The sequence below is a fragment of the Oryctolagus cuniculus genome, chromosome 21 (genome assembly GCF_051225735.1).
Source record: "Oryctolagus cuniculus isolate XC-2025 breed Fujian yellow rabbit chromosome 21, ASM5122573v1, whole genome shotgun sequence".
NCBI classification, from domain to species: Eukaryota; Metazoa; Chordata; class Mammalia; order Lagomorpha; family Leporidae; genus Oryctolagus; species Oryctolagus cuniculus.
The window spans coordinates 23,718,822-23,739,151 of NC_142887.1; the positions used below are offsets into that span (position 1 = coordinate 23,718,822).

At 56.1% G+C, this 20,330-nt stretch overlaps 1 protein-coding gene across 4 annotated transcripts in view; it reads left to right on the forward strand.

Moving 5' to 3' along the window:
* MYO18B (myosin XVIIIB) overlaps positions 1-20,330 on the forward strand; it is a 258,865-nt gene that overhangs the window by 30,080 nt on the left and 208,455 nt on the right. For all 4 annotated transcript variants that reach the window (XM_089322921.1, XM_089322923.1, XM_089322922.1 and 1 more), the window contains exon 12: positions 7,367-7,511. In XM_089322921.1, coding sequence (XP_089179047.1) covers positions 7,367-7,511 — 145 coding nt within the window. The remainder of the gene's footprint in view (positions 1-7,366; positions 7,512-20,330) is intronic.

Consider the following 20,330-nt stretch of genomic DNA (forward strand, 5'->3'; position numbering starts at 1 on the left):
CAACGGGGGACCTGGCCCTTGGGGGCGCCTCCCCGAGGGAGGGTTGTTAGGAGTGTGTCCCAGGGTTGTTGGATGCAGCGGATAAGAGCAATGGTACAGGATGCCTGTTACATTTGCATTTCAGACACAGGTAGAGCCATTTTGTCCCAGGTAGTTCACTGGCAAGCGTGGAAATAAGGAGGCATTTCAAGGCTGCCTGGAGGAGGTGACTGTGAGGTGATCCTGGGATGAGAGGGACATTTCTTTTAAGACCTATTTATTTATTTATTTATTTGAAAGGCAGAGTTACAGAAGCAGAAGCAGAGAGAGAGAGGGAGAGGTCTTCCATCTGCTGATTCACTCCCCAAATGGCTGCAACGGCCAGGGCTGGGCCAGGCTGAAGCCAGGGGCTTCTTGCAGGCCTCCCGTGTGGGTGCTGGGGTGCTTCTGCTGCTTCCCCAGGCCGTTAGCAGGGGGCTGGATCGGAAGTGGGGCAGCTGGAACGCAAAGGCAGTAAAGGCAGTGGCTTTAGCTGCTGCGCCACAGCCCCGCCCCTAGCAGTTGAACAGGTGCGTGGAGGCCGGCGTTCTTGCCGTACCCGACATTGCTCCGGGACGAAGCCGTGTCCTGCAGGAGCACCCCTTGCTTATCTGAGGTTCAGCTTTGCCTGAGTTCCCTGTGCTTGGTCTGGTAGCTCTGCAGCCCAGCCTCCACCTCACTGGACCCTGCTCCCCTCCTCCCAGCCCAGCCCCCCGGCTCCCATCCGTTGTGCACCGGTCACCCCGCAGCCGTCGGCTCTGCCATCCCCTGCAAAGCCACAGCCAACCGCGGAGTCTGGTGTCAGCAGGTGCAAAGGCGAGGGCCGGCACCTGCGCTGGAGGGCTTCATCTCTCCGGGCCTCAGCTCCTCACTTGTAACACGGGGATCCTCAGTGCTCCTCGCCCCCAGAATTACAGAGAGCGCAGTGCCTGGCACTCAGCCAGCATTAGCATCCATTATCAGTATTACTGGTGTTGTCACTGATGGCAGTGTTGGACAGCGGTGCCGGGCGAGGCCTTGGCAGCCCACAGGGAGCACTCTGCTGCCCCCCACAACCCCGCCAGGCACACTGCCTGTTACGCAGTTCCCAGCCCACGGTCTTGGCAGCCCATGCCAAGGTTTTTCTCTTACTGGCTTTATTTCCTGCTCATATATATATATATATATATATATGATTTATTTATTTATTTGAAAGGCAGAGTTACAGAGAGGCAGAGGAAGAGGCAGAGAGAAAGAGAGAGACAGACAGACAGACAAAGAGGTCTTCCATCCGCTCCCCAATTGGCCACAATGGCCAGAGCTGTGTTGATCCAAAGCCAGGAGCCAGGAGCTTTTTCCAGGTCTCCCATGCAGGTGCAGGGGCCCAAGGACTTAGGCCATCTTCCACTGCTTTCCCAAGCCATAACAGAGCTGGATCAGAAGTGGAGCAGCCGGGACTCGAACTGGCGCCTATATTATCCCACTATGCCACAGCACCAGCCCCTCCCACTTATATTTTTAATGAAAACATCCTATTTCAAAAATTAACACATCCTTCCTGTGAAAAGTCTGGGGCACGCACACAACTGAAGCTCAAGGGCATCAGCACACGGAGAAGTTCGCCAGCAGCGATCCCAGCGCCTTCCTCTCCGAGTTTCCCTCTGACCGGTTCCCGGGTTCATGGCACGATGCGCACCATCACAAACCTCCACAGTCATGGGCCGTCGCGACTCCTCTCCTGGTGGAATCTTACCTTTCTATGTTATCCTTGTGTTTGAGAGGCAGAGGGAGAGAGAGATGAAAAGGTTCACCCCCCAAACGCCTGCACCAGCTGGGGCGTGGCCAGGTTGCAGCTGGATCTGGGCCCTCGGTCCAGGTCTCCCAGGAGCTTGGCAAGGACCCAGCAGCATGACATGAGCCATCGCCTGCTGCCTCCCAGCGGGGGTGGGACTCGAACCCAGGCTTTCCGCTGTAGGACATGGGCCTCTTAGCCACTGTGCCAGACGCCTGCCCCCAGGCACGGTCCCCTGAGCAATTTTCCTGGTGTCGTCCCAAGTACTCGGTTCCGGGGAGCAGGCACTAAGTTCCTCTGTGCACCTGTCCTGGGTGTCGGCCCTGGCGCAGCCTCGCAGGCTAAGGCTGTGCCTCCTGTCACTGTCGCTCCTGCCGTTGCCTTGGGAACAGCGTCTCCCTGTGTGTCGCTTCTGTTCTGGCTCCTGAGAGTGGGGCCCAGCGTGTCTTGCTCACTGCGCTGGTAGCCGGCATTGCGGCTGCGAGTGAGGGTGCGCGGCTCTGCAGCACCGGGCTGACCCCCTTCCCTCCTGGCTGCCTGGAGCTGTGCCACGTGGCCCTCCGGGATCTGTTTGCTGGGCTTTGCTCTCCCTGCTGTGCCGTTTCACTCGGGGTACGGGGGTCTCATGTTTTCCTTCAGCCCCAGTGCCCGGGGCCAGGGAGCTGGGGTGCGTGCTGAAACCTCAGTGGCCACACAGGAAGGGCTGGGGGTGCTGGGGGCTCTCCCCCTCCACTTCCCAGGGCCCCTGGGATGGGCAGCGCCACGGGCCTGACCCTGCGGGCAGACGGGCTGGAACCCAGCACCGTAGTCCCATCTGGGGACACTTACGGGAAGTTCCTGGTCATCTACTCAATTCCGGGATCCAGGCACTTAGCTGAGTCCATCATGCGGGTAGCTCAACAAACTCACAGAAAATGCAGTTTAAAAATAAGTTTATTTTGGTTTAAAAAAATCTAGCTGAGGTCCATGCAAAGGATCTTCAAAAAGTTCATGGGAAATATGTTACAAAAGAAGCTATGCATGGATTTCTTTTCTTTCTTTCTTTCTTTTTTTTTTTTTTTTGCACCAACATGAATTTATTTTTTCATTCATTTTTTCTATGTCCTTTTTTTAAATGTCCCTTTGCTGCTAGGAGGTCATGGCCATGCAGGGAGATCATTCCCAAGCAGAGAGATTTGCATGCCTGGGTAGTGATGAGGCCAGGCTGGGAAAGGGTAGAGGTATATCAGGGAAGGCTGCCTGGAGGAGGCAACCAGGTGCTGGAATTGGGCTGAGATTGAATTAGGCAGGTGCCAGGAGGTCAGCCTCTTTCCAGGTGCAGTGAGTGGCTGATGCCAAGATAAAGTACAGTGTACAGGGCGGGGTGACGCTCCCGGCGGAGCTGGGACTTGAGCGGGAGGGCTGAGACCCTCGGCGGGGCTCCGGCCAGGCCCTCGGCGGCCTCCTCTGTGCACTGAGTGCCGGTTCTGCCTCCCAGTCCCCTGCCTGTGCCCTCATCGCCTGTCAGAACTCAAAAGCTTTTAAATAAAGTTTCTCTGGGAGCTGCCGGGCACCAGGACACACTGGAGAGCATAGAGCTTTCATGTTGTTTTCTTCTCTATAATTTGTTTTCCTGATTTTTCTAAACAGTGCCCAGCAGCTGTAGTAGTAACAATAATAATAAGAGGCATCCTGGCCTCCTGGGGGTTTGCTTAGGGCTGTCACAGATTGGTTTTCTGTGGCCGAGTTGTCAAAGGCAGAGGGACGGGCTCTCGGTGGAAGGGGAGGCAGCACTCAGCATACCAGGGCCTCCGAGGCCAGGCATTAGGGGCATGCTGTTTTCCTAGGCCAGGCTTAGAGAGGGGACGCTACTGCCAAAGGCAGAGAGGGAGGGGGGCAGGCGTGAGTGGAGATCCTTAGTGAGTACCACCTGTGCTGGCTGCTGGGCTGACGCGTTCTGTGTGTGGACTTGTTTGGTCCTCACCCCTGCCCTAGGAGGAGACAGAATGTTATGTCAATTTTAATTCTTTTTAAAAAAGAATTATTTATTAGAGCGAGAGATCTTCCACCCGCTAGCTCACTCCCCAAATGCCCACAACAACTGGGACTGGGCCAGGCTGAAAGTAGGAACTTGGAACTCAGTGTGGGTCCCCCACATGGGTGTCAGGGACCCAAGGACCCAGGGTGGGCGGAAACAGGAAGCCCCGTGGGGGATGTGGGTGTCCCAGGAGGTGTCTCTACCGCTGCACCCCACGCCTGTGTTAAAGGGGCAGAAAGCAAACCCATGTGTGAAGGCGGGAGCGCTGTGCCGAGTCCCGGCGCACGGCAGTCGGGCTGGCGAGTGTGCCCAGCTCTGTCTGTCTGGCTCCAGGTCCAAGCTTGGCTCCCTCTGCACTGTTAAGAGTCTCCCGGGTGCTCTCAGCACAGCTGCTCCAAGATGGAGAGAACATTTCGGATGTTATTTTTTTTTTTCACTAAATTACTTGGCAATCTTTGGCTGACCTTGAGGCTTTCAATGCGTCAGACAAACCCTGGGCATCTTGTGATTCAACTTTTTTTTTTCTTCCACTGATTTTTTTTTCTCAAGTTGGAGTAAAGCAGTGAAGTGGATGAAGTCCACTATTTTTTTTCCCCAAAGATTTGTTGATTTATTTGGAAGGCAGAGTTAGAGAGAAGGAGAGTCAGAGAGAGATCTTCCCACCCAAATGGGGGTGCCCCAAATGGCTGCAATGGCCAGGGCTGAGCCAGGAGCCAGGAGCCAGGAGTTTCATCCGGGTTTCCCACGTGGGTGCAGGGGCCCAAGCACTTGAGCCATCTTCTGCTGCTTTCCCAGGTGCATTAGCAGCGAGCTGGATCAGAAGTGGAGCAGCCACTGGGACTCCATCGGGTGCCCATATGGGAAGCTGGCATTGCAGGTGGTGGTTATACCGGCTACGCCACAGTGCCGGCCCCAAAGTCTACTAATTTTAAGCCCACAACTCAATGAAGTCTACATTCGTAAACCCACTGGCAGCCACAGCCCCAGATAGAGTTACAGACCATTCCTCCCTCCCCAAAGGCAGCTGGGAGACCAGGAGACCCCTCCTGGAAGCCCTGGTCATAGATGTGTCCCAGCCCTGCACCCCCCAGCCATCTTCTACACGTGGAGCCACACAGTAGAAGATTACTGTGATTTGAGACCCCCCAAAGCTCACGTGCTAGACACTTGACTCTGGATTCATTGGTCAAAGGGGTCTGGAGGTGGGGCTTTGGGGAGAGAATGAGAGTTAGAGGAGACTATGAGGGCAAAACCCCCACCCCCATAGCATCAGTGACTTCATAGGAAGAGGAGGAGCCCCCTAAGAAGCCGGCACCATGCTCTTGCACTTTCTGGTCTCCATGGCCATAAGCCAGATAGACTTCTGTCCTCTGGAAGTGACCCCATCTTGGGTGTTTTGTTACATCTGTGCACTAAGGCAGTGATCTTCCATTCGATGTTGGCTCTGTGGGATTCATATACTTGGCGGGTTGGGTCAACGGCTTTGGCTTTTTCTTTGCATTGTAGTACTCCATGACCATGCTCCGAGTATCCTGCCTTTCATCTGTCCACAAGGAGTGGCTTGTTGCCAGGGCATCACGTGTTTGTAGCATCGGTTCTGCAGACATTTAAAACACACCGTCGCTGTTTCCTGATCTTAATCATTTCGGATCAACAATTTTGACCAGCGTCTTTTGTTCCAAAATGGTGGAGAGAGAGAGCAAGAGAGCAAGAGCGAGCGAGTCACTTCTGCAGAAGTTTTCTTGTTCTTCTCTCCGTGTGAGCAAAGAGGCAGAGGATGGATCCCGTCTGTGATGTAAAGTCAAATGCTCAGAGCCGATAGTAGGAGCCGTAATAAATGTGTTGCCACTGTCCTTTCAATGTCCTTTCTCTGCTACTTTGAAATCTCATAAATAACCAAGAGCATGTGGGTAAGATGCCTTCCCTCGACTGCTCCAGTGGAGCAGCTGTGGTTGCTAGGTTGAGCTCCTGGTTGCTAGGGATTTGGCGGTCCTGTGGCGGCCGGAAATATGATACAGCAGTCGAACACGCTTTTGCTATTAATTGAAATGTTTCCACAGCAGATCTCTCAATGCCACCACATGCGTTGGCATTGTCCCCACCGCTCAGTGCACCTCACCTGTTTCCCAGACAGAGGAGGTGACCAGAGGGCAGTAGACAAGGAGTGTGGGGTGGGAGGCGGGAGCACCTGCGCTGGTCTTGCATCTCATATAACTTTGCTGTGTGACCTTGGGCGAGTGCCACGTCACCATCTGCTCCCTGGGCACCAGGCTCTAGAAACTTCAAGAACCTGTCCGCTTCACTGCCTGAGATTCATCACTCAAGTTCTCCAAGCAGGACCCAAGAGCGAAATCAGAGTTCTCCTTATCTGCTGGTGGATGATTGACAGAAGCATGCCCATCCCCGCTCACGTCCTCTCTACCCAGCAGGCTTCTGGGCTTAGTCCCTGGCCAGATGGTGTGTGCCCAGGAGTTTCAGGCTCATTTTAATATTCAATCAAACATAATTGGGATCATAAATCTGAAAAAACAGAACCAAGCAACTGAAACTCCTGTGACCTGTAGACATCTGAGTGTGTGACGTTCTCTTTTCTCTGGCTTAAAAACCTCCAGCAGTTTCCCAAGGCAGCACTAGGGATGGCAGAAAGTCTCCTGTCAGTTGTGGCAGCTGCAAGAGGAGATATCCTGAAAGGAACCTGGGCTCCCTGGCTTGCTGTGAGATCGGGATCGATTAATGATGTCTGCCATGGCCCAAGAAGGCAGAAGGGGACTCGTAGCGGTATCTGCCAATCAGGGCTGGAGTTTTAAAGCCCACACCTGTTTTAATATTGTGTTTGTGACCTTCAAGATTGCCCTGTTCCAGCTCCTTATGATCTGATTTCTCCCACCTGCAACAATAATTGTGGCTGTGTCCACAGTCTGTCGGCCACCTGTCGTCACCCCAAATCTCTTTTGTTTGTGTGTTCCCAGTGCCCAGGAAGTCCTTTATGACATCCGATTGGTTGGCTTCATCTCTTTATTCTTCTATCTTCGATTACAACTCTGTTTCATCTTGTACGGTAGCCCATTGGGTTTTCTTGGATGGGCTTTGTTAGCCCTTCCTTCCTCTGTATCCCACAGTTCTCCACTTGGATCCGTGGCCCAGCACATAGCCTGCTGCACGCTTAGTTGCTTTTATGTCTCTTTGCATTTGTACCTTAAGAGGAGCTCAAAGTCAAGGTCTGGGTTTGGCTCATCCTTGCATCCCCAGACCAGAGCTGAGCACGGAGCATGGAACATGGAGCACGGAGCACGGAGCAGAGCCTCCATAAATCTGTCCTGAATGAACGCAGGAATGAATAAAAATCACGCTGCATCCCAAAGCCAGACAGAGAGGATGTTTATAACTTTCCCAGCAGTCCGAGCCCGCACGTCAACACTCCTTAGCTTAATTGTGGATAATTTACTGTGGTTGTAAACTGACCACACATTCTCCCGAGGCCGACCGCGGCTGGGGGTTGTGAGCGTGCATTGTCTGCCCTGTGACCATCTCTCTTTCTTCCTCCCTCCCTTTGCCCCCAGCCTGAGGAGAAGCAGAAGGCGGCGGCCGCCTTTGCCCAGCTCCAGGGCGCCATGGAGACCCTGGGCATCTCGGCCAGTGAGCAGCAGGCCATTTGGCGGGTGCTGGCGGCCATCTATCACCTTGGTGCTGCGGGCGCCTGCAAAGGTACGTCCCTCACGTGGGTGGCCAGCCGTCTCCTTGGGCAGGTGCCTGCTCTCCATGAGATGGGGACAGGGGCCATCTGTCACCTCCTGTGTCTCTGGGGCCAGTCCTTGGGACACTGCCGGCCCGAGCGTGGTGAGAGGGAAAGAGGGCTGGGGTTTTTCAAGCAAAATTTCTAGACTGGCACCGTCCAAAAGAACTTTGTGCCCCAGCACAGAGGCTTTCTGTCTGCGCTGTCCAGGACAGGAGCCACCAGCCCCACCTGGCTGTGGAGTGCCTGACATTGCACCTGACTGTAATCTGGTGACTGGGTGGAAGCCGGGGAGATGCTGTGTTTCTGTGTCCATGCCCTGGAGCTGTTCCCCACCAGGAGTGCTGAACTGGGCCCCGCTGCCCGGCTCCCGCTCCTCCTTAACTGTTGAGTGATCGTCCCTGCTTCCACCTGATCTCCCAGTGTTTCCCTCTTACTCTCACCTCCTCGCTGCACTATGCAGCCGTCCACTGTGCCCTGTGCTTAGGTCTTGTGACGTCATTTCTCCCTGGCTGCTCTATCATCTTTACTGTCATCACCTTCATCTAGATACTGTTTTTTTTTTTTTCTTTCTGGATGTTGCCATAGTCCTTTTGCCTTCACCCTCCCTCCTCATTCTCTCCATCTTCATCATCTGTTATATAGACAACCCCCCACCTCCACCTCCTCTGGGCTTAGAATCACCCCAAGGCTCTCCCCCACCTGCTAAATCAAGTAAAATTCCTCCATTTGGTATTCAGGGCTCCTCCCTTCCCTAAGCAATCTTTTCTGCTCGCTCTCTTGTTACTGCACACGGCTCTGGGGGAGAGAATAGGGATCACGGCCATGGCTCCTGGCCCACAGGGCTTCCGGTGATGTGGGTCGTGGTTGCGTCCTGGTCTAGCTCTTTTCGGGAGGGAGTAGAATCAGTTGAACTAGAACTCACCTGTAGGGTGAACACGTGTGTGGATTGATGTCTGTCCTGGGATTCTGGCTGATGCTCTGGGCTCTGCCCCTGCGCACAGCAGATGCCTTGACAAGACGCTGGCCAGTCCTTGCCACCATTCCCACATCTGGGGGCTGTGGCCACACATCCTAACCCATTGCTTTCATGGTGGAAGTTTCCAGAAGCCATGCTGAGTCAGATGTCAGTACGCTGGGGAATTCTACCATTTAAGCTGAGGACTGATATGCTCAGCTGGAAAAATAGGAGAAAATCAAAAGAAAAGAAAATGCAAGAATGGCATTCGACTTTTGAACGTTAGCCGTGTTGGGTGCTGTGGCTGGTGGCATCCGTACCACTTTGCTCAAGAGGCCATCATGCATCCTGGTCCCCAAGACGGTGCGTGTAAGAGTGTGGCCCCGCCTCGAAGCCGGGTGCCTTCCTCTCTCCCTGTGGATCCCCAGTCACCCCTGGGAGCACCCCCATCTCTGCATCTGACCTCATCTGCACCAGGGATGAGGAGACTCGGGCATGTGAGCCAAGCCCAGCTTGCTTTTGTGCACCCAGCACAAATAAGAATGATCTTTTCAGTTGGATGAAAGAGCTTGCAACTCAGAACAAATATCTCAGGACACACACAAATTGCACGGTATTCAAATTATAGTGTCCGTAATGAAAGCTTTGCTGGAGCACATGTACTTCTATTCATTGACCTGTCTGTGGCTGGCTTCAATCTGCAGTGACAGAGTTGAGTGGTTGGGACAGAGATGTCTTTGTATGCCCTGCAAAGCTTGAATAATTACCAGGCGCCTCTCTGCAGAAAACAATTGCTGACCCCTGTTCTGTGCCCTCACCGTGGAGGGTAGAAGCACTCAGGGGTCTCCGTGCCTCTGAACCAACTGGTGGTACTCTGAGAAAACCCCTCCATCCTCCCCAGAGCCCCTCCAGACCAGGGAGAGGGGCTCAGAAACCCAGGGTTACTGTTAGCTGCCTTCCATGACACAGCAGAACTCCCAGTTTCACCTGACAAATGTGCACAGTCATGACGTGTCAATTTTCAAAGAAAGGAAGAAATATAACTGTGACCTCAGTTTGCTGGGTGACCTTGAGTGAGTCAGCTCTCTCTCTCTCTCTCTCTCTGGTCGCGCTTTTCTTGTAAGTGAAAGTCCTGAGTTGGACCAGTGTCTTGGTCCGTTTCCTGTTCCTTTCTGAGACCGGGAAGGTGTAAGGAAGAGGGTTCATGTAGATCGTGGTCCTGGAAGCTTGGCACTGGCGCTTGGCGTCACATCATGACGTGGCAGAGGGCGTGTTCCAGGGTGAGACGGACAGAGGATGTGGCGCACCAGAGAGCTCACTTTGATAACAAGACCACTCCTGGGATAACCTGTTAATCCATCAGTTCACGAGTAAATGAATTCACTCATAAGAGCTCTGACCTCATGACCCAGTCACTTCCCAAAGTTCCCAGCCCCCGACTCTGCTGCAATGGGCGCCGAGTTTCCAGCCCTTAAACTTTTGGGGGGCAGAGTCACACTGATCAGAATTTCCCAACGGAGGGATCGTGTATTGCCACCCCCACCCACCAAACCAAGGATTTTACATGTGGATTTCAGGGATGGATTAGTTTGCTCTGGTTGCCCTCATACATTGCTACAAACCTGAAGTCTTAAAACAAGTCATTTATTCTCTCAGAGTTCTGGGAACCAGAACCCGGAAATCGAGGTGCTGTCAGGGCCAGGCTCCCCTGGGAGGCTCTGGGGAAAATCCTGCCCTGCACCACCCTGCATTCCTCACCTTGCACCCAGATCACCCCAGTCTCTCCTTCTGTCTTCTCCTGTCTCTTCTCTCTAAGACACTGGTCATTCAAATGAAGGTCCGCCCCGTAATCCAGGCAATCCCATTTTGAGACCCTTCACTGAACTACGTCTGCAAAGACCCCTTTTCCAAATACAGTCATGCTCACAAGCACCAAGGTGTGGGGCTTGGACATTTCTTTTTTGGGAGGGTCACTGTTGATACTTCCTGATGGAGCGTGTTGGGCTGTATGTGGACATTTGTTTCGGTGCAGAGAGACAGAGCCCATGACTTTCACCAAGTGGGAAAACTTGGCATCTGGAAGTTTAAGAACTACCAGAATTGAGCTCATTGTATCTGGGGGGCATTCTAGACATAACTTCCTGGAATTTTGATTTCTTTTTTCACTTCCTTATGATGTTTTAAGTCTAGCAAGGACCTCAGAGAAACGTCACACATGACGTAAGATGTAATAATTATAGCGATGATACAGCCACAGCAGTAGCAGCCAACATTTCACTTAGCAGTGACTGGGTGCCAGGCTCTGTTGGAGACATCTGATGTGTATTCACTCATGAAATCCTCACAATGAAGCCAAGAAGTGGGGGCTATTGCTATCCCATTTTATAGAAGAGAAACTTGAGGCACAGGGAAGCTGGGTAACTTGCCCAAGATTGCACAGCTAGGAAGTGGCAGAGCTGGGATCTGACAGCTGCCAGTGTGGCTCCAGAATATGAGCCCTTCATGCTGCACAGTGAGAGATGTCATTCGAGTTTTCTATGATCACTTATTTGAAAAACAGAGACTGAGACAGAGACACAGAGACAGAGAAAGGTCTTCTGTCGGCTCATTTACCCCCCCCCCCCAAATGCCTGCAAAAGCCAGGGCGGAGCCAGACTGAAGCCAGCAGTTGAGAAATCAACCCAGGTCCCCTGTGTGGGAGGCAGGGACCCAACTGCTTGAGCCAGCGGCTGCTGCCTCCCAGGGTGTGCACTGGCAGGAAGCTGGATCTGAGGCAGAGCCAGGACCAGGCACTCTGGTGTAGGATACGAGCTTCCCAAGCAGCGTCTTCGCTGCTGTGCCCAATGTCTCCCCCCATGACTGGTTCGTGCCCCATGGGGCACCTCGTCTGAGCCCAGAGCCCTTCCCCACAACCCAGAGCTGAGGCTATCTCATGAGGCTGTGGACTTGCCAGGCTGGAAGGTTCTTCCTAAACCCCCATCCACTGAGAATCTTGATTTCCCCATGGGGGAGAGTGCACCGGGACTTGTCCTGCAGGTCCTATGGCTGTTGCTGGGAGTCTACACAAGGACTGTGAAACTACCAGGCAGACAGCCTCTGATTGGTCCAACTTGGATCACATGACCAATCCCTTAGCTGTGATAGGACGAAGCTCCTTGACTGGCGCTACATGCTGGGGGCGGGGGAAGGCTGTTGCCGAGAGATGGCTCAGGGCGCCATCTTGCACAGCTCCCACATGCTTTGAAGGCGTCTCTGAGTGAGAATCTAGGAGAGCAGAGTTCTGATTTCTGTCATGGCTTCCTGAACGTGGAGAGATGACGTCTCTTACCTCACGCTGGGGACTTTGGACAGCCTTGTTCTCTGAGGGCAGCTGGAGACGTGTGGCTGTGGTTCAGACCAGGAAAGCCACGAGGGTTCAGCGTTGGGGGCAGGGGCGTCTGGAGGAGGAATCAAACCCATTTTACAGAGAGGGAAACCGAGGCTCTCAAGGTCGAAGTGCCTCCAGCTAAAGGCTGTGCTCTCCTGAGTGAGGCTGAATTGAGTTCAACACCAAACTTCTCTGGCCTTTAGTGTCTCCCTCTCCCCGCAGGCTAGCAGTGGGGGTGGAGTGAGGATTGATGGAGCAAGCTCGAGGAAGTGCATTTAGGCTGGGTTCCCCTGAGAGCAGGATTTGGGAGCCTGCGACTGACTTACAGCCTCTGCAGGTGTCCGGGCGCGTCTTCTAGGCAGTTTGGTTGAAGTTTCTCCTGGACGGCGTTGGCTTCCTGCCCCTGGAGCCTGCCCTGGGTCAGCCCCGAGCAGAGCAGAGACAGCAGCCACCTTGTAGTGAGAGTCCAGGGACACCCAGGGGGCGGGGTGGTGGCGAGGGGTCCGTGGCCGGGCCTCAGTGACACCGGAGCCGGCAGCCCCTCAGTAGGCAGCTGCTGTGATGGTCAGTGCTGCTGAGCTGGCCTGAGCGGCTTCCCAGGCGCTCCCTGCAGTGGCTGCCGCTGGGACAGCGTCCACAGGGACAACAGCCTTCCCGCCGACACTCACGACACGGTCTCGCCTCCAGTGCGACCGAGGACAGCCCAGGGGGAGTCCCCTGGTCACCTGACCTGTCCCCAGGCAGGCGAGGGGACCCACGATGACTCCCAGGGTTTCTCCTCCTGTGACGTGGGCGCAGGAGCCTGACCTGTCCCTGTGGACGCCTGCGATGATCAAAGAGAGAGTTGCGTTTATAAATATTTTATTAACACATGATTATGGCAATAATTCCTCCCAGCCCTCACCCCCACTCCACCTTCTAAATTATTTTAAGAAAAGCTCCTGTCAGTCGGCCTGGGAGCCCTGGCTGATGATTTACTCTCTACATAGTCTGCTTTGGAGGATTTCATAATAAGTTGCTCTAAAGTCAGCTATTAAGGATTTCACAGTCGTATATAAATGTCTTTGCTTTGTGTCATAACAGATCATTTTGAGATATATTAAGAATCATTTTCATTAATCAAGATTTTTTCCCCCATTAAAATGATACTCTCCTCCCTGAGCCTGGTTTATCTTACTTTGAGAGCCCTGATTATTTTACGACCCGGTGTCGTCCCAGTGGGGAGACCCGGGGCCTGGTCAGCAGGCTCAGGGGTTTCTGAACCCTTAGAAGAGCAACAAGCGCCACTCACGCCCCCCCAGTGTTTGCCGGTCCCTGAGTACTCGTACCTGTGTTGTGCCTTCTGAGCCGATTCCACCTGTGCGATATCCCCATGAAGAAGACAGTGCCGCGGGCGGGCGCTAGGGTCAGCCTGTGAATCCTGCCCACAGCTCAGAGGAGCCTCAGTTTCTTCCTCTATAAAATGGGGCCAGTGATGGTCCCCACTTTGTAGCCTTGTTGCCAGGGTCAAACGAGTGGGGGCTGAGAGAGCCTCACCCTGGTGGGGGAGGGGGTGGCAACTTTAGAAGTGTTCACTTTTAGCCATCTCCATTGTATCTTATTTTTTTAAAAAAAATTTTATATTGATTTAAGGAAAGGCAGAGTTCCACACAAAGAGGGAGCAATAGCGAGAGAGTGAGAGAGCAAGAGAGAGCGAGAGCGAGAGCGAGCGAGAGATTGTTCATTCACTGGTTCACGTCCCCAAATGGCTACAATGATTGGGGTTGGGCCTTGCTGAAGCCACCAGCTTCATCTGGGTCTCCCACACAGGTGCAGGGACCCAAGCACTTGAGCGCCACCTGCTGCCCCCTAGGTGCAATAGCAGGAAGCTGGATGGGAAGTGGAGCAGCCAGGAGGACTTGAACCGCCGCCCATACGGGATGCTGGCATTGCAGGCTGCAGTTTAACCCACTGTGCCACAACACCAGCCCCTCGACCATCTCCATTTTATACATAAGGAAATAAATAAATGAATCTTTAAAAAACAGTGATACCCTCTAGGGCTCTGTGAGGCTCCCGTTATTATTGGCTTTGAATATGGAAGCTCCATCAGTCCTGTTATCCTGGTCCTGTGGGTGTGGAGGCCTGACCACCCCCCGGAGAGAGATTTCCCCAGCAACGTTTAGGTGGGGGGAGGCCAATGCTCTCCAGTCCCGGAGTCCTGTGACCTTGCACAGAAGTGACACACGCTCCCCCCGAGAGCCACACTGTGATTTGTCCCTCTGCCCACAGTCCCTCCCTGCACAAAAGCGACACTCACTCAGCCTCCAGGTGGCAGCAAGGATGATGAGGCCTGTCTGATGGCCGTGTCGCTGTTTCCTCGTCGTCTGTGGGCTGACGGGGTGTGCTGTTTCGCTTTCGCTGGATTTGCCAGCCTGTGAGTAGTTGGCCCTTTGCTTCATGTCTGATGCCGTGAGGCCCACGTGCAAGCAGGGGCCTTGTCCAGGGAGGTGACAGGGGCTTTGTCCCGGGAGGTGACAAGGGCCCCGTCCTGGGGAGGTGACAGGGGCCTTGTCCAGGGAGGTGACAGGAAGCCCTCGTCCTGGGGAGGAGACAGGGGCCTAGTCCCGGGGAGGTGACAGGAGGCCCTCGTCCTGGGGAGGTGACAGGGGCCTAGTCCCGGGGAGGTGACAGGAGGCCCTCGTCCTGGGGAGGTGACAGGGGCCTCGTCCTGGGGAGGTGACAGGGGCCTAGTCCCGGGGAGGTGACAGGGCCCTCGTCCTGGGGAGGTGACAGGGGCCTTCGTCCTGGGGAGGTGACAGGGGCCTAGTCCCGGGGAGGTGACAGGAGGCCCTCGTCCTGGGGAGGTGACAGGGGCCTAGTCCCGGGGAGGTGACAGGGGCCTAGTCCCGGGGAGGTGACAGGGCCCGCGTCCTGGGGAGGTGACAGGGGCCTTCGTCCTGGGGAGGTGACAGGGGCCTCGTCCTGGGGAGGAGACAGGAAGCCCTCATCCTGGGGAGGTGACAGGGGCCTAGTCCCGGGGAGGTGACAGGGCCCTCGTCCTGGGGAGGAGACAGGGGCCTAGTCCCGGGGAGGTGACAGGAGGCCCTCGTCCTGGGGAGGTGACAGGGGCCTAGTCCCGGGGAGGTGACAGGGCCCTCGTCCTGGGGAGGTGACAGGGGCCTTCGTCCTGGGGAGGTGACAGGGGCCTAGTCCCGGGGAGGTGACAGGAGGCCCTCATCCTGGGGAGGTGACAGGGGCCTTCGTCCTGGGGAGGTGACAGGGGCCTAGTCCCGGGGAGGTGTCAGGAGGCCCTCGTCCTGGGGAGGTGACAGGGGCCTAGTCCCGGGGAGGTGACAGGGCCCTCGTCCTGGGGAGGTGACAGGGGCCTTCGTCCTGGGGAGGTGACAGGGGCCTCGTCCTGGGGAGGAGACAGGAGGCCCTCATCCTGGGGAGGTGACAGGGGCCTAGTCCCGGGGAGGTGACAGGGCCCTCATCCTGGGGAGGTGACAGGGGCCTTCGTCCTGGGGAGGTGACAGGGGCCTAGTCCCGGGGAGGTGACAGTAGGCCCTCGTCCTGGGGAGGTGACAGGGGCCTAGTCCCGGGGAGGTGACAGGGCCCTCGTCCTGGGGAGGTGACAGGGGCCTTCGTCCTGGGGAGGTGACAGGGGCCTCGTCCTGGGGAGGAGACAGGAGGCCCTCGTCCTGGGGAGGTGACAGGGGCCTTCGTCCTGGGGAGGTGACAGGGCCCTCGTCCTGGGGAGGTGACAGGAGGCCCTCAAACTGGGGAGGTGACAGGGGCCTTCGTCCTGGGGAGGTGACAGGGCCCTCATCCTGGGGAGGTGACAGGGCCCTCGTTCTGGGGAGGTGACAGGGCCCTCATCCTGGGGAGGTGACAGGGGCCTCATCCTGGGGAGGTGAAAGGAGGCCCTCAAACTGGGGAGGTGACAGGGCCCTCGTCCTGGGGAGGTGACAGGGGCCTTCGTCCTGGGGAGGTGACAGGGCCCTCGTCCTGGGGAGGTGACAGGGCCCTCGTCCTGGGGAGGTGACAGGGCCCTCATCCTGGTTATGTGACAGGAGGCCCTTGTCCTGGGGAGGTGACAGGGCCCTCATCCTGGGGAGGTGACAGGGGCCTCATCCTGGGGAGGTGAAAGGAGGCCCTCAAACTGGGGAGGTGACAGGGCCCTTGTCCTGGGGAGGTGACAGGGGCCTTCGTCCTGGGGAGGTGACAGGGCCCTCGTCCTAGGGTGGTGACAGAACCCTCGTCCTGGGGAGGTGACAGGGCCCTCATCCTGGGGAGGTGAAAGGAGGCCCTCGTCCTGGGGAGGTGACAGGGGCCTTCGTCCTGGGGAGGTGACAGGGCCGTCGTCCTGGGGAGGTGACAGGAGGCCCTCGTCCTGGGGAGGTGACAGGGCCCTCGTCCTGGGGAGGTGACAGGAGGCCCTCGTCCTGGGGAGGTGACAGGGCCCTCGTCCTGGGGAGGTGACAGGGGCCTCGTCCTGGGGAGGTGACAGGAGGCCCTCATCCTGGGAAGTGACAGGGCCCTCGTCCTGGGGAGGTGACAGGGCCGTCGTCCTGGGGAGGTGACAGGGCCGTCGTCCTGGGGAGGTGACAGGGCCCTCGTCCTGGGGAGGTGACAGGGGCCTTCGTCCTGGGGAGGTGATAGGAGGCCCTCATCCTGGGAAGTGACAGGGCCCTCATCCTGGGGAGGTGACAGGGGCCCATCCTGGGGAGGTGACAGGGCCCTCGTCCTGGGGAGGTGACAGGAGGCCCTCATCCTGGGAAGTGACAGGGCCCTCGTCCTGGGGAGGTGACAGGGGCCCGTCCTGGGGAGGAGACAGGGGCCTCGTCCTGGGGAGGTGACAGGAGGCCCTCAAACTGGGGAGGTGACAGGGCCCTTGTCCTGGGGAGGTGACAGGGGCCCTGTCCTGGGGAGGTGACAGGAGGCCTTGCCCTGGGGAGGTGACAGGAGGCCGCCGTTGGGCCAGTGGCTCAGTGCCTGACATGATGAAAGTGTCAGTCCCCAAATGGGTTGCCCTGTAACGCAGGGGGCCCAGAGATGCCCACTACAAAGAGAAACAACATCAGTGGCAGGGGCCAGCTCCCCGTTCTGATGCGATACCCCAATATCTTCAGTAAGGGCAGTCCGCCCAGGCACAGGGGGTGGTGGTTGGACAGTCTCCCAGCTGGGGCAGCACGCAAGGCCAAGAGAAACAGTCAAAAGAGCTTTTTTTTTTTTCTAAAAAAAAGTTATTATTTGAAAGGGAGAGGAAGAGAAATAGAGAAAGAGAGGGAGAGAAAGAGGGAGAGAGAGAGAGGGAGGGGGGGAGAGAGAGAGAGAGAGAGAGAGAGAGAGATCTTCCACCTGCTTCATTCCTCAAATGCCCATGATAGCCAGGGCTAGGCTAGGTCAAAGCCAGGAGCTTGGAACTCAGTCTGGGCCTCCCACGTGGGTGAGAGAGCGGTCACTGCTGCCTCCCAGGCACGTTGGCAGGGAGCAGGATCCGAAGCAGAGTAGCCAGGACTCGAGCCTCTGCTCCAGGGTGGGATGCGGGGTGCTGGCAGCCTCACCCTGCACCACAGCCTGCTGCATTGTTCTCAGCTGCGGCCCTCAGCTGACGTTGGGTGCCGTCCCACTTGGACAGGTCTGTGGATCGTGACAGGCGTATACAGTGCTGCAATGTCACATGGGCCGGTTTCACTGCCCTCAGCTGGTTTATTTTCTTCTTAAGCTGTTGGTTAGGAATAACCATGGACTCACAGAGAGTTGCAAAAATCATAGAGTGTTCACTGGTTCCCTCCCCAAGTGTGCTGCAATGGCCGGAGCTGGGCTGATCCAAAGCCGGGAGCTTCTTCTAGGTCTCCCATGCAGGTGCAGGGGCCCAAGCACTTGGGCCATCTTCTTCTGCCTTCCTAGGCCATAGCAGAGAGATGGATGGGAAGTGGAGCAGCCAGGACTTGAACCGGTGCCCATATGGGATGCTGGCACTCTAGGCGGCGGCTTTACCCGCTACGCCACAGTGCCGGCCCCTGGTTATCTTTTTAGAATTGAATCTGTGAAGTACATGGAATCTGTGCTCTTTATATTAATAAAAATTAAAGGAGAGCATTGCACGCTGAGCTCTGTGCACCTGGCAGGTAGCGGCTGCTTCCCGTGCCCCTGGGTTCACGCCAGCTCCGTTCCTATGCACTTTACTCTCTTGAGGTTTTGTCAAAGCTCCTTGCACTCTTTCTATGTCCGTTCATGGGGACAGCCCTAGTTCTCTCTGTTGAGTGCATGCAATTGCCCGGAGTGGATGGGCACTGTGGGGGTGTGGCCTTCTGGAAGTCCAACAGTGCCTCCAGGGCGGGGTGTTTACTTTAACTCCCCCAAGCCTCTGGGGTCGGTCCTGGTGTCATTTCCATTTGTAGGTGGGAAAGTCAGGGCGGAGCGGGGTGAAGTCACTCACTCAGGGTCACCCTGCTCTAAATGGCACAACCGTGGCCCCCCACCCCGCCACGCTGAGGGGCAACCCTCTCACTCTCCCACCTGCTCCCTGTCCTGTTCAGAGCCCAAAGTCCCCACACACCGCTCCCACCCCCAGTATTTCCCCCAAGAGTGCCAGTGAGGGTTGGCAGCTGAGCCCCTGCAAGGGTGTGGAGAGTTCTAGAATCAGGAGGCGCAGGGCAGCTGTGAGCAGGGCCTGGGGACAGACACGTCCCACCTCCTGCAGCCTCGGCTTGCCCAGGGCCCCACCAGGACCCACAGAGCTCCCCGCGTGCCTGTGAAGGGGGCGTGGCTCACCTGAGTGTACAAACCCACCCGGTGCAGTGGGGACACGAGTGCCGGACAAGGGCTCACACTTGGGCAAGCTTCAGTGCAGGGCAGGGAGTGAGGCCCAGTGAGGGGAGAGCCTTGCTGAGGGTCGCACAGTGAGGTGGTAGGGCGGGCGCTGCTGGAGTCCTGACTCCAGGTCGGTGCTGGTTCATCTCACCTGCTTCTCTCCCAGCCCATCTTCCCTCTCCTCCTCCTCCTCCTCCTCCTCCTTCTTCTTCTCTCTCTCTTTCTCTCTCTCTCCCTCTGTCCTTATTTTCCCTCTCTGTATCTACTGGCTGCTCTCACCTACCAAGACAACATTTTGATTAAATCAAGGGAGAGGAAGGAAAGAGAGAGAGAGAGAGAGAGAGAGAGAGAGAGAGAGAGAGAGAGAGACAAGTACCTTGATGCTGCTGGGGGCAACAATCGTTCTGAGCAGGAGGCATCCAAGGTAGAGAGGAGTCAGCCCCACCCAGGGGTCCTTTGAGCTGGATCTTGCAAACAGAGGACATAGGAGGGCAGTGCAGGCAGAGGCCAGGTGCACTGAGTCAGCCCCACAGCTTCTTGGTCTTTCTCTGTGCTCCATCAGTAAGGCACCAGCCTCAGGGCCCTGCCCGGTGCTGTGGACTGCAGCAGGACCTGAGTTAGGAGAGGACTAGCGTATGGCCTGGCTTGTTGGAGATGTCATGGGTCTGTCCTTGCACTGGGTGCCTCTAAGTCCTGTCCCCTCCAGGGTCCCGCTCCTCCCCTGGGCCTTCCTGCAGCCATGGGCTGCACAGCCTCTGCCCAGTCCAGCTGGTGGCCTGGCTCCCTGCCCGGCAGCTGGTGCAGCATGGCCTATTCTGGGCCACAGGCAAGGATTTATTCTGCAGTTTCTGAGCATATTGAATTCATTCATTAAGTTACAATGGCTGCTCTGGGATGTAAACAATTATATTTAAAAAAAGGCATGCCCTAAAGTGGCTGGTGCTGGAAGGCAGAGCTTGCCAGTAGTCCTGTGCCTGGGGAGGGCGGGGAGGGGCAGCTGGAACGCCTAGGGGATCCGGGTTTCTTTTCTGTTTTTAAAGATTTATTTTATTTATGTGAAAGGCAGAGTGACAGAGAGGGAGAGACAAAGCCAGACAGACACACACAATCTTCTGTTCACTGGTTCACTCCCCAAATAGCCACAATGATTGAGGATGGGTCAGGCCAAAGCCAGGAGCCAGGAGCTTCATCCGGGTCTCCCATGTGGGTGGCAGGGGCCCAAGCACTTGGGCCATCTTCTGCTGCTTTCCCAGGCCCATTAATAGGGAGCTGGGTCAGAAGCAGAGCAGCCGGGACTTGAACTAATGAGAAATAAAGTCAACTAGCTAAGAGCTTGTATTTGGGAAGGGATGCCGGCGTCGCAGGTGGCAACTTAACCCACTGTGCTGCAGCACTGGCCTGGGGGCTCCAGGTATCCGAGTGACCAAGCCACGCCTGTGCCTGGTGACCCCACGAAGCCTCTGCCCCTCATTGGGCCTCTGTTTCCCCCAAGTGATATCAGCAGCGAACATTGACTCAGGACTTGGCACCATGGGGTAAGAGTGTGGGCCATTTCAGCAATCCCCCTGCAGTGGGTGCCAGCGCCTCTTTTTACAGGTGAGGAAGCAGGCTCAGGTGGTGAGGGAGGACTTGCCTGGTGGCGGAGTGGTATAGTAGTAGACCCAT